The sequence below is a fragment of the Hemicordylus capensis genome, chromosome 3 (genome assembly GCF_027244095.1).
Source record: "Hemicordylus capensis ecotype Gifberg chromosome 3, rHemCap1.1.pri, whole genome shotgun sequence".
NCBI classification, from domain to species: domain Eukaryota; kingdom Metazoa; phylum Chordata; class Lepidosauria; order Squamata; family Cordylidae; genus Hemicordylus; species Hemicordylus capensis.
Genome location: NC_069659.1, coordinates 335,646,357 through 335,660,639, shown reverse-complemented (window position 1 = coordinate 335,660,639; position 14,283 = coordinate 335,646,357). Strand labels below are relative to the sequence as shown.

The 14,283-nt window shown below is 42.5% G+C and overlaps 1 protein-coding gene across 1 annotated transcript in view; it reads left to right on the top strand.

Moving 5' to 3' along the window:
* The first annotated feature begins 360 nt into the window (after positions 1–360).
* The window catches only part of LRRC31 (leucine rich repeat containing 31), a 20,930-nt gene continuing 7,007 nt past the window's right edge, over positions 361–14,283 (top strand). The window contains exons 1-7 of the mRNA XM_053309015.1: positions 361–538; positions 759–908; positions 2,327–2,494; positions 4,403–4,570; positions 6,958–7,125; positions 12,650–12,817; positions 13,517–13,684. Coding sequence (XP_053164990.1) covers positions 361–538; positions 759–908; positions 2,327–2,494; positions 4,403–4,570; positions 6,958–7,125; positions 12,650–12,817; positions 13,517–13,684 — 1,168 coding nt within the window. The remainder of the gene's footprint in view (positions 539–758; positions 909–2,326; positions 2,495–4,402; positions 4,571–6,957; positions 7,126–12,649; positions 12,818–13,516; positions 13,685–14,283) is intronic.

The following is a 14,283-nucleotide window of genomic DNA, read 5'->3' as shown; positions in this document are numbered from 1 at the left end:
CGACGCGCGATCTGGGGAGGTCGGGGGGCATGCCACTTTTTGGTGCCCCCCCCACGTGACCCACCAGAGTGGCGCCCAGGGCACGTGCCCTGCCTGCCCCCCCCCATCATTACGCCCCTGGTTATAAGGCAGCTTCCTATGTTCCTAAGAGCCCAATCCCAGTGGTTCACACAAACATGCAAAACTGGACTGGACTCTCTCAGCGAGCCGCCCAATCTCTTGTGAATAGCCTCAAAAAAGTTGTAAATCACCTTCTAGTCCTGGAGGCCTAATTTACAGGAGGACTTACAAGGTTACCGTCTGCCTAGGCCGGCCAGCCAGGGATGGGCTGGCTACAGTTCAGCAGAGGAAGAAGGAACAATGTGGAAGGGAGCAAGAGAGTGGGGAGGGGGGACAACTTCACCACACCGGATTGGAGCAGAAGGGGCCAAAGTTAGCCTTAAAACCAAGTGGAGATCAGATGACATCCTTCAGATGCCCAGAGCTAGGAGCATCGTTGCTGAGAAGGAATTAACCCCACTGGAGCCTCAAGTGATGGGTGAGAACCTGGGGTCTCTGGGTCCCCAAACAAAAGAGGCTGAAAGAAAAGTCCAGATTTGTTGGCTCTCGCAAACTAGAGCGAAATGCCTGAGTCTGAGCAGGGTTTTTGCAAGCAAGGACAGTGGGTAAGCAAACAGGAGGCATGAGGAGGGAGTGCAGATGCACCGGTGCTGTGGAACTACTAGCCACTTTACTAGCTTCCCATTGTTGTTCTGCAGATAATCTGCCACTTTCTATTTCTAAAGCAGGCTCGGCATTGTGTCATTGGAGAGTCACACAGTTCTTGAAGAAATGGGGCAAACAGCCCAATAACAAAGTTTTGGACTTAAATAATTGTGCATTGAATGCAACAGACATAACGGCACTCAGTAAGTCTCCATTTTGTTATACCAGTCGTTCACACAACATACATTTTCCTAGCAGTATAACAGGACTTTAATTTGTTTTTGTTACCTGTAGAATTCAGAAGCCTGATTCACAGATTATGTTCAATTCTCATACAAGTGTGTAGCACCTGGGACATACAGGTGTACAGTCTGCACACAGGTACAGTTTATTCACACATTATGTGGAACATGGGTACAGCAGCACACTTCCTATCTGCATTTGAGGGGGCTGACCCAAGTGCACTTTTAAGATTAATACAGGTCATTCACACAACAACATGTACCAGTATACAGACATTGGCACACTTGTACAACATAATGTGTGAATAGTGCTAGAGAATCTGCTTAATAAAGAAACACTGAGGCTTGCAGAGGTTTTGAAACCAACCCAGGCATTGTGGTCAGACCTTTTTGTCTCTTTCTTCCACTCTTTCGCTTGTAATCTGTTGCTTGTTGTGTCTGCTGCAACTGCCTTCTCTTTGCTCGTCAAAACACTTCCCTCTCCCCCTCAAGTCCTTTCTCAAGTGTTCCTCCTATTATTATTATTTTACCCATTATTTATACAACAGTGTGTGGGATACACCTATATCGGGCAGCCACAATATAGGAAGATGCTGGAAGGCATCATCTCATACTGCGCAGGAGATGGCAATGGTAAACCCCTTCTGTATTCTACCAAAGACAACCACAGGATTCTGTGGCCACCAGGCATCTACACTGACTCAACAGCACAACTTTACTCTTACTTTTACAGCATGAACTACAAGACAGTCTCTTTCTCCAAAATGTGTACACCCAACACTTGACAGAGGAGCAAGATAGGGGAGGGAGAGAAGAGCCAAGGGAAACAAAGGGTGAATGCAAGCAAATGCAGCTACATGTATAGACTTCATGAACAAAAAAGAGTCTTGTGGCACCTTGAAGAACACACAGCCAATCCAACCGTGGGGCCTGGTGAGGCAGCCATTTCAGATGGTGGATTGGCGAAAATGGTGGAGGGTGCCCTTTGTTCACCACCCACTGCCACTGCTGCTCCTCTGCCTCCAGATGGAGAGACCACACTACTTGTTCCCTGTCCCTGCATTTTCAAAAGTCAGGGAGAAGGGGATCAGTTTAGCTGCAGCCTGGAGGCAGAGGGCAGTGGTGGTGACTGCCATGGCTGCCGCCACCAGGTAGAAAGAAGTGTGGTGGGTTGGTGTTCAGCTATGGGTAGTGTGGAGACTGGGGCTGGTGAATAATTGTTCTGCTCTGCTGTACCTCCTTCATTCCGTGGATTGATGTCCAGATTAACAACACTGCACTAGCACAAAATAATAATAATGTGTCTCAAGAAATGTTAATGCATATGCCTACATTTGCCAGGTCACATTGCTTTATCTGTTGTTTGCTTTTTCCTCTAGTTGCCATGATACCTTTGCTGCCAGACCTGGAAGAGATTGATCTTTCCTGGAATGATTTCATAGGAGGAGCTCTTGAGCCTCTTGCCCTTCAGTTCAAACATCTGCAAGAGCTAAAAGTTCTCCGATTGAGCAACTGCAGACTAACAGCCAAGGATGTTGCTTCTTTAGGTATCATTCAGCAGCTGCATAAAACAACTTCAGCTCCAAAAGGTTCTTGCACTGGGTAGTTTCATCAGAGATGCCAGTGAATTCTGTCGTACCCGGATTTTTAACCTGAATTTGGAGAGTCTGTCTCTACTGATCCATTTTGGAGCAGACCCCAGATTGTCTGGGATCCATGTCAGGTGAAAAATAGAGCTGAATGTGGTCAGCGAAAAGGTCTTACCGCTGGTACACTTCAAATATATTTCTGTTAACAGTGGGCCAAAGAGGAGGACCTCTGTAGCTGACCTTACAGTCTGAGCAGGTTAATATGGGCAAGGCAATCCTAAACATTAATGTAATGTTCATCTATTTTCTGCCAAAATTGATGTGTGTTTATGTATGTGTATATGTTTAAAGACACAAATGCTACATTGGTAGTTACAAAACTGGAGCCTGAAAATAGCTAAAGAATTATCTACCCATAATGGCTCTAACCAAAACATATATGAAGTGGAAAGGCACAACTTTTGATAGCTGCTAAACTATATTTGTTTTAGGGAGGGACATGCTCCTCCTGGAATAGAGACCTGAGGCGAATTGCATTGCAAAATTAAGACAGCATCTTAGCTACAAATAGACAGCTGAGCTTTGAAGGTTCCTGAAAGAATGTTCTCTGAGAAATATGTCTGCTAGACAGATATACCCCACTTTTATTTTTGGTATCAACCCTTTGGACACGTAACATGGCGAAAATTTAAATTTAGACAATTCATTCTGTCTCAGGAACCATGCCACCGAAGGGCCTGTGCAACCCTTGGGAACATATTTTTGGGTAACACTACACAGGACACTTCCTGAGGCAGAGTAAACTGTGTCAAAATTTGCTCCCCCCCTAGTGTGTGCCTAAGGTTGAACAGTCAGAGTGGTAGTGACGAAGCCTGCCCTTCCTGCCCTGCTACCGGAAAGCTGCGCTGGATGTCAGCCACTGTCATGCTTACTTAGGGACCAGGACTGGAATTCAAATCTCCATTCAGACATAAAGCTTACTGGTTGGCTTTGTGCCAGTCACTATCTTTCACTCTAGCCCAGGGATTCTCAACGTTGGGTCCCCAGATGTTATTGGACTTCAGCTCCCATAATCCCTAGCCCCATTGGCCTTTGTTTGAAGATTATGGGAGCTGAAGTCCACTAACATCCGGGGACCCAACGTTGAGAATCCTTGCTCTAGCCTATCTCACAGGGTTGTTGTGAGGATAAAATGGTGGGGGTGGGACTTGTACACAGCCCTCTGCTCCTAGGAGGAAGATCAGAATATAAATCTAGCAAGCACATAAATGCAACCAAGGTGGCTAAAAGTGTGGTAAGAAGGTAGATTTTCCTTGTCCTTTCAGTGCATGTTTGGTAGTGTAGTGGGATTCTAATCTGCATTAATCCCCCTGCTAACTGGGCAAAGAGATCCTTTTTAAATGTGGTGATTCTCTTTATTGAGCAAGGGAAGAAAAACAGGTCCTATCCACCCCCAGCACAGGACCTCCAGTGACTGTTGCTGGTGTCCATCTTGTGTTTCTTTTTAGATTGTGAGCCCTGCGGGGACAGGGAGCCATCTTATTTATTTATTTATTTATTATTTCTCTCTGTAAACTGTTTTGAAAACTTTTGTTGAAAAGCAGTATATAAATTGTTGTTGTTAATGCTTGACAGTAGGAGAACAGTGGTGCTGTCACAGTGTCACTCCATAGTAAACAGAGGAAGCATATTGTGATCTTCAGTGTATGTGATGAATAGACGTGCTGGAACAATTATGTTCTTGCATACTCTTAAACAAATGTTTAGATGGCAGACAGTGGTCTCATTACTAACGAGTGTTTAAATTCATATGGATTTAAATCAATTTGTAAAATAGTAGCACTTATTCTAGATGCTTTGTTACAGGAGAAGCTCTTGAAGTCCTTCCACACCTTGAAGCACTGGATTTATCATGGAATAACGACATTGGTGGGAGCTTTTCCCTTCTAACCCCCAAAATCGCCAAAGGCTGTAAACTTAAAACACTAAAGGTGACAGATTGCTGTTTAAAGCCTGAAGATGGTCAGTCACTAGGTAAGAGGTCATGACATACGGATGCAATTTCTTTTGAATGTTCAGTTGCTTGCATGAGAGAAACATGGCTAGGGTTGCTAAATTGGCAAAGAGGCACCTTTTAACATGGTGGTTCTCTTTATTTATCAGGGGGAAGGTAACTGGCCATATCCACTCTCAGCACAGTACATCCAGTGACTGTTGCTTGTGTCTATCTTATATTTCTTTTAGATTGTGAGCCCTTTGGGGACAGGGATCCATCTTATTTATTTATTATTTCTCTGTGTGAACAAGAGAAGAACAAGAACCATTTTTGGAAGGGCAGTATAGAAATCAAATAAATAATAATAAATAATAAATAATGTCCCCTGGAATCTAGGGTATCCCCTGGATTTTGGCTTCTCCACCCGGCTGCTAAATTCCACCCAGATTTACATGGATTTCAAATACCCTGCCCAGATTTTATTCTGGATCCAATCACATGGGAGGGCCAAGGAGGGGAAAGTACAAATATGTCAAATAAATAAAAATGCAAATTAGTTTCAGCATGATTTGCATAATATGCAAGTTGGGCCACCCGGATTTGGGAAGCTTGAATATGGCAACCTTAAACATGGCTACACCTTAAGTGGTGCAGCGGGGAAATACTTGACTAACAAGCAGAAGGTTACCGGTTCGAATCCCTACTGGTATGTTTCCCAGGCACCTATATAGGGCAGCAGCGATAAAGGAAGGTGCTGCAAATACTGTGCAGGAGATGGCAATGGTAAACCCCTCCTGTATTCTACCAAAGAAAACCACAGGGCTCTGTGGGCGCCAGGAGTTGAAATCAACTTGACGGCACACTTTACTTTAAACATGGCTAAGCTGAAGAGCCCCAAGACCACGTGGCTGGAGTAATCTTGGACCCTTTGAAATAGCCTTAACAAGAACTTTCAGAAACTGGATAACAGAAGCATATCTGCAATTTGTCTTTTATACATAATAGGAGAAAGGGAATTTGTTTTCTAGGTTGATTCAGAGCTATATTATTTATTTTTTAGATTTTGAATTCCAAGTGCCTTGGATTTCCTAATAATAAACCTATTTTAGGAAATGTGGGTTAAACCCTCTGCACCTACCTACCTTCTTAGTCATTCTTTTGTGCTATATGCTACTAGCAAAGAGTTATTTTTGGTTTATATAAGGAACTGAGGTGCCCACAAAGGAAGGCCTAGGGACATGGCAAGTCATAATTACATTTTTTGTTATACATATTTTTTAAAAAAAAAATTACCTGAATGAGAGGCATGGTCAGAACGTTAGTAAAAAAAAATGCTGCTTGGCCCCAGATTTTCCACGCCCCTCCATTCCCTTCTTGCCAACAGCACACAGGCCCTCCTGTCCTTAAGCAATAAGTGTTCCCCATTTAACCTGATAGACCATTCACTTCTTAGTTTCTAAGCTGCTGGACCAAGGCTGCTCAACTTCGGCCCTTCTGCAGATGTTGGCCTACAACTCCCATAATCCCTGGCTATTGGCCACTGTGGCTGGGAATTATGGGTGTTGTAGTCCAAAAACAGCTGGTGGGAGGGAAGCTAAATTGAGCAAGCCTGTGCTGGACTGTCAGCTTTCTAATGGCTGAGATCTTTACCTTGAGCAGTTAGTATGGGTGGCTTCACACTATTGCCAGGTCAGTAAGCCAGGAACCAGAGACTCCCAAAGAGGGTGTGCTCCTGGCAGGAGCATCATCTGAACCCGCCCAAGTGGGCACTGGCTTGCTGACTTCTGCCCGACTTTTGCCCAAGATCCTCCACCCACTTGATGCTGAGATCTGAAGCTGAGCAGAGAATCTCAGGTGAAATTTGGGCAGAAGTTGGCAATTGGCATGGGAACCAGAGTGGATCATTCATCATGCACACTGGGAGTGCACACTCATAGGAACATACGTAGGAAGCTGCCTTATACCAAGTCCTTATACCACTGTTCCATCTAGCTCAGTATTGTCTACACAGACTGGCAGTGGCTTCACCAAGTTTGCAGGCAGGAGTCTCTCTCAGCCCTATCTTGGAGATGCCAGGGCAAGAACTTGGAACCTACTGAAATGCAAGCAGGCAGATGCTCATCCAGAGCTGCCCCAGAATATCTTACAGTGCTCACACATGTGTCCCATTCAAATGCAAACTAGGGTGGACCCTGCTTAGCAAAGAGGACAGTTCATGCTTGCTACCACAAGGCCAGCTCTCCTCCCTTAACTCCCAGTTATTGCTACTTTACTGAGGTGTTCCTTCCTGCCTGCCTTGCCAGCAGTTATGTGAAGCCATCCTATGTATGGGAGCTCAGATATTATCATGAGAAACCCATAACTAGGGAACAAGTAGTTTTTAGCCTTGATATGTTGTGACCAACCTATTGTCTCTACTTTTCAGCTCAACTTCTAAACAGGACCTACAGCCTTGAAGTACTGGACCTGTCTATTAATAAAAATGTAGGATATTGTCTGAAGAGTATTGCTCAAGAATTAAAATATGTCTCTGGCCTGAAAGTACTCAATTTGCACATGTGTGGATTAAAGAAAGATGGATTCCAGTGTTTAAGTAAGTGCAGGCTTTGATTTGGGAGCTGAGGACTTTAGATTGAAATATTTAACACAAATGTAAGCTGTTTACTTAGGAACAAATATTGCACAGCTTTGGCATTCAGTGGAAGTTCAGAAATCAAAGTTAACGTATTTTGCACATTTTCAAAGTTCACTTTCAAATTTTGTCTTGCGGGATACTTTTAAAACACCTGCATCCAGGAACATAGGAAGCTGCCATATACCGAGTCAGACCATTGGTCCATCTTGCTCAGTATTGTCTACACAGACTGGCAGTGGCTTCTCTGAGGTTGCAGGCAGGAATCTCTCTCAGCCCTATCTTGGAGATGCTGCCAGGGAGGGAACTTAGAACCTTCTTCTGAAATCATGTTAAATATTAAGGCAATAATATTAAGTATCAGCTTGCTGAAGTCAGTGGCTTACATATCCACCAATGCAATGTGAGTGGTTGGAGCATCACGCATGCTGCTACATGCATCTAAGCTCTGTTGATGGTGTTGTGCTAGGGATGCGCAAACTGGTTTGGAGGGTTCAGGGGTTCAGTTCAGGGGTTCGGGTTAGAACCGAACCCCGCCCCCCATCTGATCGAACCCAACCCCCCACCCCACCCCAGTTCGTGATTTTTTAAAATTAATTTTTTAAAAAAATTACCTATTGCCTCTTCGGGGGGCTTCCTAAAGGCCATGGGGGGGGGATCTGCAAAGGTTCCCCTTCCCCCCGCTGGCCTCTTAAATCACTGCCGCAGCCCGTTTTAATAATCCTTTGGTTCGGGCCTCCGTATACTGGCATGGCAGCCATTTTGGAGGCCGCCACACATGCTCAGATGGCCTCTGTGAGGCCTGGCATGGCCTAGGTCCACACAGGGACCATTTGCACACATGCATTGGCCATTTTTTTGGCCTTTTGGAAGCCCCTCAAAGGGGCAACAGGTAAATAAAAATTATATAATTAGTGAACCACCCCCCCCCCAACTGAACCGAACCAGGGGGTCATTGAGGGGTGGTAGACCAAACTGCCCAGGTCAGGTTCGGGTGCAGTTCGCATCTGAACCAAACCGGGCCAGCCAGTTCCATGCACACCCCTATGTTGCACCCAGGGAAGTGCAAAGTTGTTGCAGTGCAAAGATATATTATTACGATGCAAAGTTATATTGTTGCAGTGCAAAGTTGCACAAATGCTGTTGCTCCACAGGATACCCATTGTTTCCAATGAGCGGTCTGTTGCACAACTATACAATTTTATGGCAGAGCAGAGCTACCTTGGGGCACAACACTGTTGACAGTGTTTATATGCGTGCAGCAGCATGGACGGTGCTCCAGCCTCTCGCCTTGCATTGCCGCTTTGTGAGCCGCTACTACGTTTTTAATTTTTTTTTAAAAACCCTCTAGATCTGATAGCATCCATAGCAGATAATTTTAAAATAAAATTGAATTAGGGAAATATAAATTAAAATGTATTGCAAGAAAGTTCAAGGTAAGAAAATTTGCTTGAGAATATTTTAACAAATAAGTATGGGTGTCCATGGAGGGAGTGGGGGCAGGCCCCCCCCCAGTTTTGGATGCAAGAGAACTCCTTACCTCACAGCCCCAATCACCACTTGCTTGTGTTAAAGTTCCTCTGTCCTTCTGGCTGCAACTCTGAAACCGACCTGACCTTAAGCTCTTCTCTCTCTGTAAATTTGCAGCTTGCCTAAGGCAGATTGTTTTGCAAATATCTCCCTATTTACCCCCTATTGTTTGCTTTGGCTGAGTATTGTTTGGTAGCTAAAGATTTTATGTTTATTTCCTCTCTGTGTGAGAAAGCACTCTCTCTGAAATTTACCTTCAGAGAGCTTTGTGTTCAAATTGCTGGAGGGCATGCAGGGGGGTTAGCTGGTTTCCTGGTTACCTGGTTGTGGTGGGACACAAAGCTTCACAGAGAACAATGCAGAGAAAGAAAGCAACCAGGCTTGCTTAAAGTAAAGTGTGCCCTCAAGTCAATTTCGACTCCTGGCGCCCACAGAACCCTGTGGTTTTCTTTTGGTAGAATATTATTATTTATTTATTTACACAGTCAGACAGGTGTTATTGACTGGTTTGTTTTATCCAGACATTAAGTCCTTCCCAAGGACCTGGGATGGCTGAATTTTATTGTCAATGTTGTTGCTGTTATTATTATAAATATCGTCGCAGAATATAGGCTGTTCCCAGTAAAGTTGCTTTTTGTAATTGGCTGATGGTGATTTCTGTGGCTCCTATGATGTTGAGGTGCTCTTCAAGGTCTTTTGGAATTGCACCCAGGGTGCCAGTTACCACTGGGATTATTTTGGTCTTTTTCTGCCACAGCCTTTCAATTTCAATTTGTAGATCTTTGTATTTGGTGATTTTTTCTATTTCTTTTTCTTCTATTCTGCTATCCCCTGGTATTGTTATGTCGATTATTTTAACTTGTTTCTCTCTCTTCTCGACTACAGTTATATCTGGTGTATTGTGTGGCAGATGTTTGTCTGTCTGTAGTCGGAAGTCCCATAATATTTTTGCATCTTCATTTTCTTCAACTTTTTCAATTTTATGGTCCCACCAATGTTTGGCTACAGGTAGCTTGTATTTTTTGCAGATGTTCCAGTGTATCATCCCTGCTACCTTGTCATGCCTTTGTAGTCAGTCTGTGCAATCTTTTGACAACAGCTGATTAGGTGGTCCACAGTTTCATCTGCTTCTTTACAAAGGCGGCACTTGCTGTTTGTTGTTGACTTTTCTACTTTTGCTCTTATTGCATTTGTTCTTAGTGCCTGTTCTTGTGCAGCCAGTATTAAACCCTCTGTTTCTTTCTTCAAGTTGCCATTCTTAAGCCATTGCCAGGTCTTGGTGATGTCTGATTTTCCACTTATATTGTGCAAATGTTGACCATGCAGGGGCTTATTTCTCCATTTTTCTGCTCTGTTCTTGACTTGTTCTTTCTTGTAGGCCTGCTTTGTTTCATTGGTGTTGAATAGTTTCGCATTATTGACCATTTGAAGTGCACCTTCTTCACTGTCCCTTATATATTCTTCAAGGCCTCTTTTCTCCTCCTCTACTGTTTGATGTACTTGCAGCATTCCTCTTCCACCTGAGCTGCGAGGGAGGTATAGCCTATCTTCATCACTGTGGGGGTGCAGAGCATGATTGATGGTCATGATCTTCCTGGTCTTACAGTCTAGCGTCTCTAGCTCTGCCTGGGTCCAGTCTATTATTCCTGCAGTGTATCTGATAACAGGTATAGCCCAGGTGTTTATGGCTTGTATGGTATTCCCGCCATTGAGTTGGGACTTTAGGATTTTTCTAACTCTCCTGATGTATTCACTTCCAATTTTTCTTTTAACTTCAGTGTGTGCAATGTTATCAGCCTGGAGAATGCCCAAGTATTTGTAATGTTCTTTCTCTTCCAGGTTCTTGATCTTGCTTCCATTGGGCAGTTCTATTCCTTCTGTTTTTCTTATTTTCCCTCTGTTCATTATTAATGCAGCACACTTGTCTAGTCCAAACTCCATTGCTATATCGCTACTGAATATACAGACGGTGTTTAGCAGTGATTCAATTTCTGACGGGGTCTTTCCATACAACTTCAGATCGTCCATGTACAGCAGATGGTTGATTTTACTTGATGTTTTAGATGTTTGGTATCCGAGGCCTGTTTTGTTTAGTATTTGTGAAACTGGAGTCATGGCGATTACAAACAACAGAGGGGATAGTGAGTCCCCTTGGAAAATACCTCTTCTAATGCTAACCTGTCCAAGTGTCTTGCCATTGATTGTTAACTGTGTACTCCACATGCTCATTGCTTTTTAAATAAATATCTGAATGTTTTTGCTGACAACAGTTGTTTCTAAATATTTTAATATCCATGTGTGAGGCAATGAATCGAAGGCTTTCTTGTAGTCAATCCATGCAACACTTAGATTTGTTTTTCTTCTTTTGCAATATTCTAAAATCATTTTGTCAATCAGCAGCTCGTCTTTTGTGCCTCTGGTGTTCGGGAAATTTCCTTTCTGTTCAACTGGAAGCTGTTTGTTAGTTCATAAGTGTTGCATGACTTCATCTGCTATTATTCCAGTTAATAATTTGAAGATGGTTGGCAGGCAGGTTATAGGTCTATAATTACTTGGAACTGCACCTTTTGCTGGGTCTTTCATTATGAGATGAGTTTTCCCAGTTGTTAGTCATTGTTCAATATCACCCCCTTGCAACATGTGATTGAACTGTTTTGATAGTTGTTTATGAAGGCTTGTTAGGTGTTAAAGCCAAAAGCCATGCTGTTCATCGTTGCCTGGCGTAGTCCAATTTTTCATTTTCTTTGCTCTTTCACTTATTAATTCTGGTGTTATTATTAGATCTTGCATTTGTTGGTTACATTTTTCGTCCTCTTTACCTGATTACATTTTTCGACCTCTTTTCGACCTCTGTTTCTTTTCGACCTCTCAGGGCGCTTTTCACATAGAAATAATAAATAAATAAGATGGATCTCTGTCCCCAAAGGGCTCACAATCTAAAAGAACGCAAGATAGACACCAGCAACCGTCACTGGAGGTACTATGCTGGGGGTGAATAGGGCCAGTTACTCTCCCCCTGCTAAATAAAGAGAATCACCACGTTAAAGGGTGCCTCTTTGCCAAGTTAGCAGGGGTCACTAAATAAACTGATTTAGTGTTAAATTTTGGTCATGCTGTATTGATGATGGTCTATGCGTAATACATTTGTTGGGCTGTATCTCATGTTAGTCGCCTTAAGTGGTGCAGCAGGGAAATGCTTGACCAACAAGCAGAAGGTTGCTGGTTTGAATCCCTGCTGGTACTATATCAGGCAGCAGCGATATAGGAGGATGCTGAAAGGCATTATCTCATACTGCACAGGAGGAGGCAATGGTAAACGCCTCCTGTATTCTACCAGAGAAAACCACAGGGTTCTGTGGGTGCCAGGAGTCGAAATCAACTTGACGGCACACTTTACCTTTACCTCATGTTAATCTTCTTTAGAGTAGACACATTGAAATAATAGTATGTAGAGTACAATCCTATGCATGTTCACTGAGAAGTAAGTCTTATTGAATTCAGTGGGGCTTAATCCTAAATTATTACTAGTAGGTTGTATATAAGATTGCAGCCTTTGTCATGACTAACTTTCAGTTATTTCAATGGATCTACTCTATGCAGGGTTAACATTGGTTACATCCTGTTGTATCTTGATTTCTATCGACATACTATGTGTATATTTTGCCCTAACCCAAAAAAGCTGATTCCCATGCAGATGCCCATGCAAATATGTTTCAGCTCAACTGATAAATCAGATCTTTGAAAGTAAAAGTTTTAAAGTATAATTTGAATATGTTTGAAATTTGAAAAATCAAATATGAATTCTGAAATTTTGTCAAATTTTAAATTTGATTATTTCGCATTAGTTCTGCAACAGGAGCCACAGAAATAGGAATGACAGAAGGGAACAAAAGGGGCTAATAGCAAATGGCCTTGATTATTGGCAATTTGATTCTTTTTGCCATTTCAATTGCAGGTGCTGCTTTAGAACACTTACTGGAACTAAGAACATTAGACGTGTCATGCAATAAAGGAATTGGAGGAGGTTTCCAGAACTCAGCAGCTCAGTTGTCCGGTCTAAGTCACCTTGAAGTCCTGGATCTTCATCAGTGTTGTATTACAGAAGAGGACATGACAGTCTTAAGTAAGATATGAACTAAGAAATTGTCTAAGAAATTTGAAGTTGTATATGTTTTAAAATTGTTTTTAAAAAATTTGGTTTGTTTTAATGTTGTAAACTGCCTAGAGACTTCGGTAGGGGGTGTTATACAAATATGCTAAATAAATAATAAATAACATCTTAATGAATTGTAGCATAATTTCAGTACAAGGGGCAATATATTATCTAGACCAACCCTTTACACAAGGGTGGTCCAAGACATTTTGCTGCCTGAAGCGGCCAATATAACCCCCGCCATTTGCAGGCAGGTGTACCCTCTTCTAAGATGGTGGTTGCTGCAACATGTACATATAATCTAAAAGCAGTGGAAGTATATTTTTACTTCAGAAGTCAATTGATTCAGATGCAATTGCAGATTCCGATGCAAAAAAATGATTCATTGCAATTTGTAGATTCAGATGTAAATTGACTCAGATTTAATCAATTACTTGTCAATTAAAACTGACATAATCGATTGTGATTTATTTAATCAGGTGACATCTCTAGTTTTTGCAAAACTTAATGTTGCTTCCATTTTTCTGTTTTCAAATAATTTAGAAATTGAGTCTAGGAAGAGAGTGACAGAGGAGAATGGAAGAAAGGGATATCCACTTTCTGTGCTTTTGATTTGTTTAGCCAATTTTTATTACAATTCCTCTGTATAATTTTTTGATATTTTCTTAGCCCAGATAATTCCTCTTTTGTCAAACCTTAAAGAGCTGAATTTGTCATCAAATAAAAGTGTTGGGATGTCTTCTGAACACCTTCTCAGCCGGCTCCGATTTTTACCTAACTTGAAATCTGTGCTCCTCAGCAATTGCTCTTTACAGAATGAGTCATTTGCATCTTTAGGTGAGACTGTTTCTTAAGATTATTCTGGCTTTGGTTATTCACACCCAATGTATAAATTGTCGCATATATGTCAAATGGGAAGGAATAACTATTGGAGTCAGATTCCCAAGACTGTTGATTGCAGGCTGAAAGTGCATTATATACTCTCATTAGGCATAATATAATCTACCCTATCAATGCTTCATCTTAGAATATATGGAATGAGTGCCAAGACAACCTCGGAAAGGAGCGCCCAGTCCTGTTTGGATAGGTCGCAGTCTTGCTCCTGCAGGCACCGGAGCACTATATATGGGGACAGCCGTGGGGTTTCTGCATTAGAAAACAGATTGGATTGAATAACTCCTCAGTAATGGAATAGCATGCCTCCATGAAAGAGCTTTTGCTAGAGAGAACACACTTTGCATGCAATAATATTAATTTTAACTCTTCTAGTTCTGTTGGACAGTTTGTCTTATTCTTTACTACTGTCCCATCATCTCTCTTCTGTTCTCCGAACGATGAGAGTAACACTTGGCACTGCAGCTGCAAGGGGAATCCATGGTTTAGTGGCATAGGGAGGCCAGCGGCAGGCTTGGTTTAGCCCACCGCTAGTGCACCCA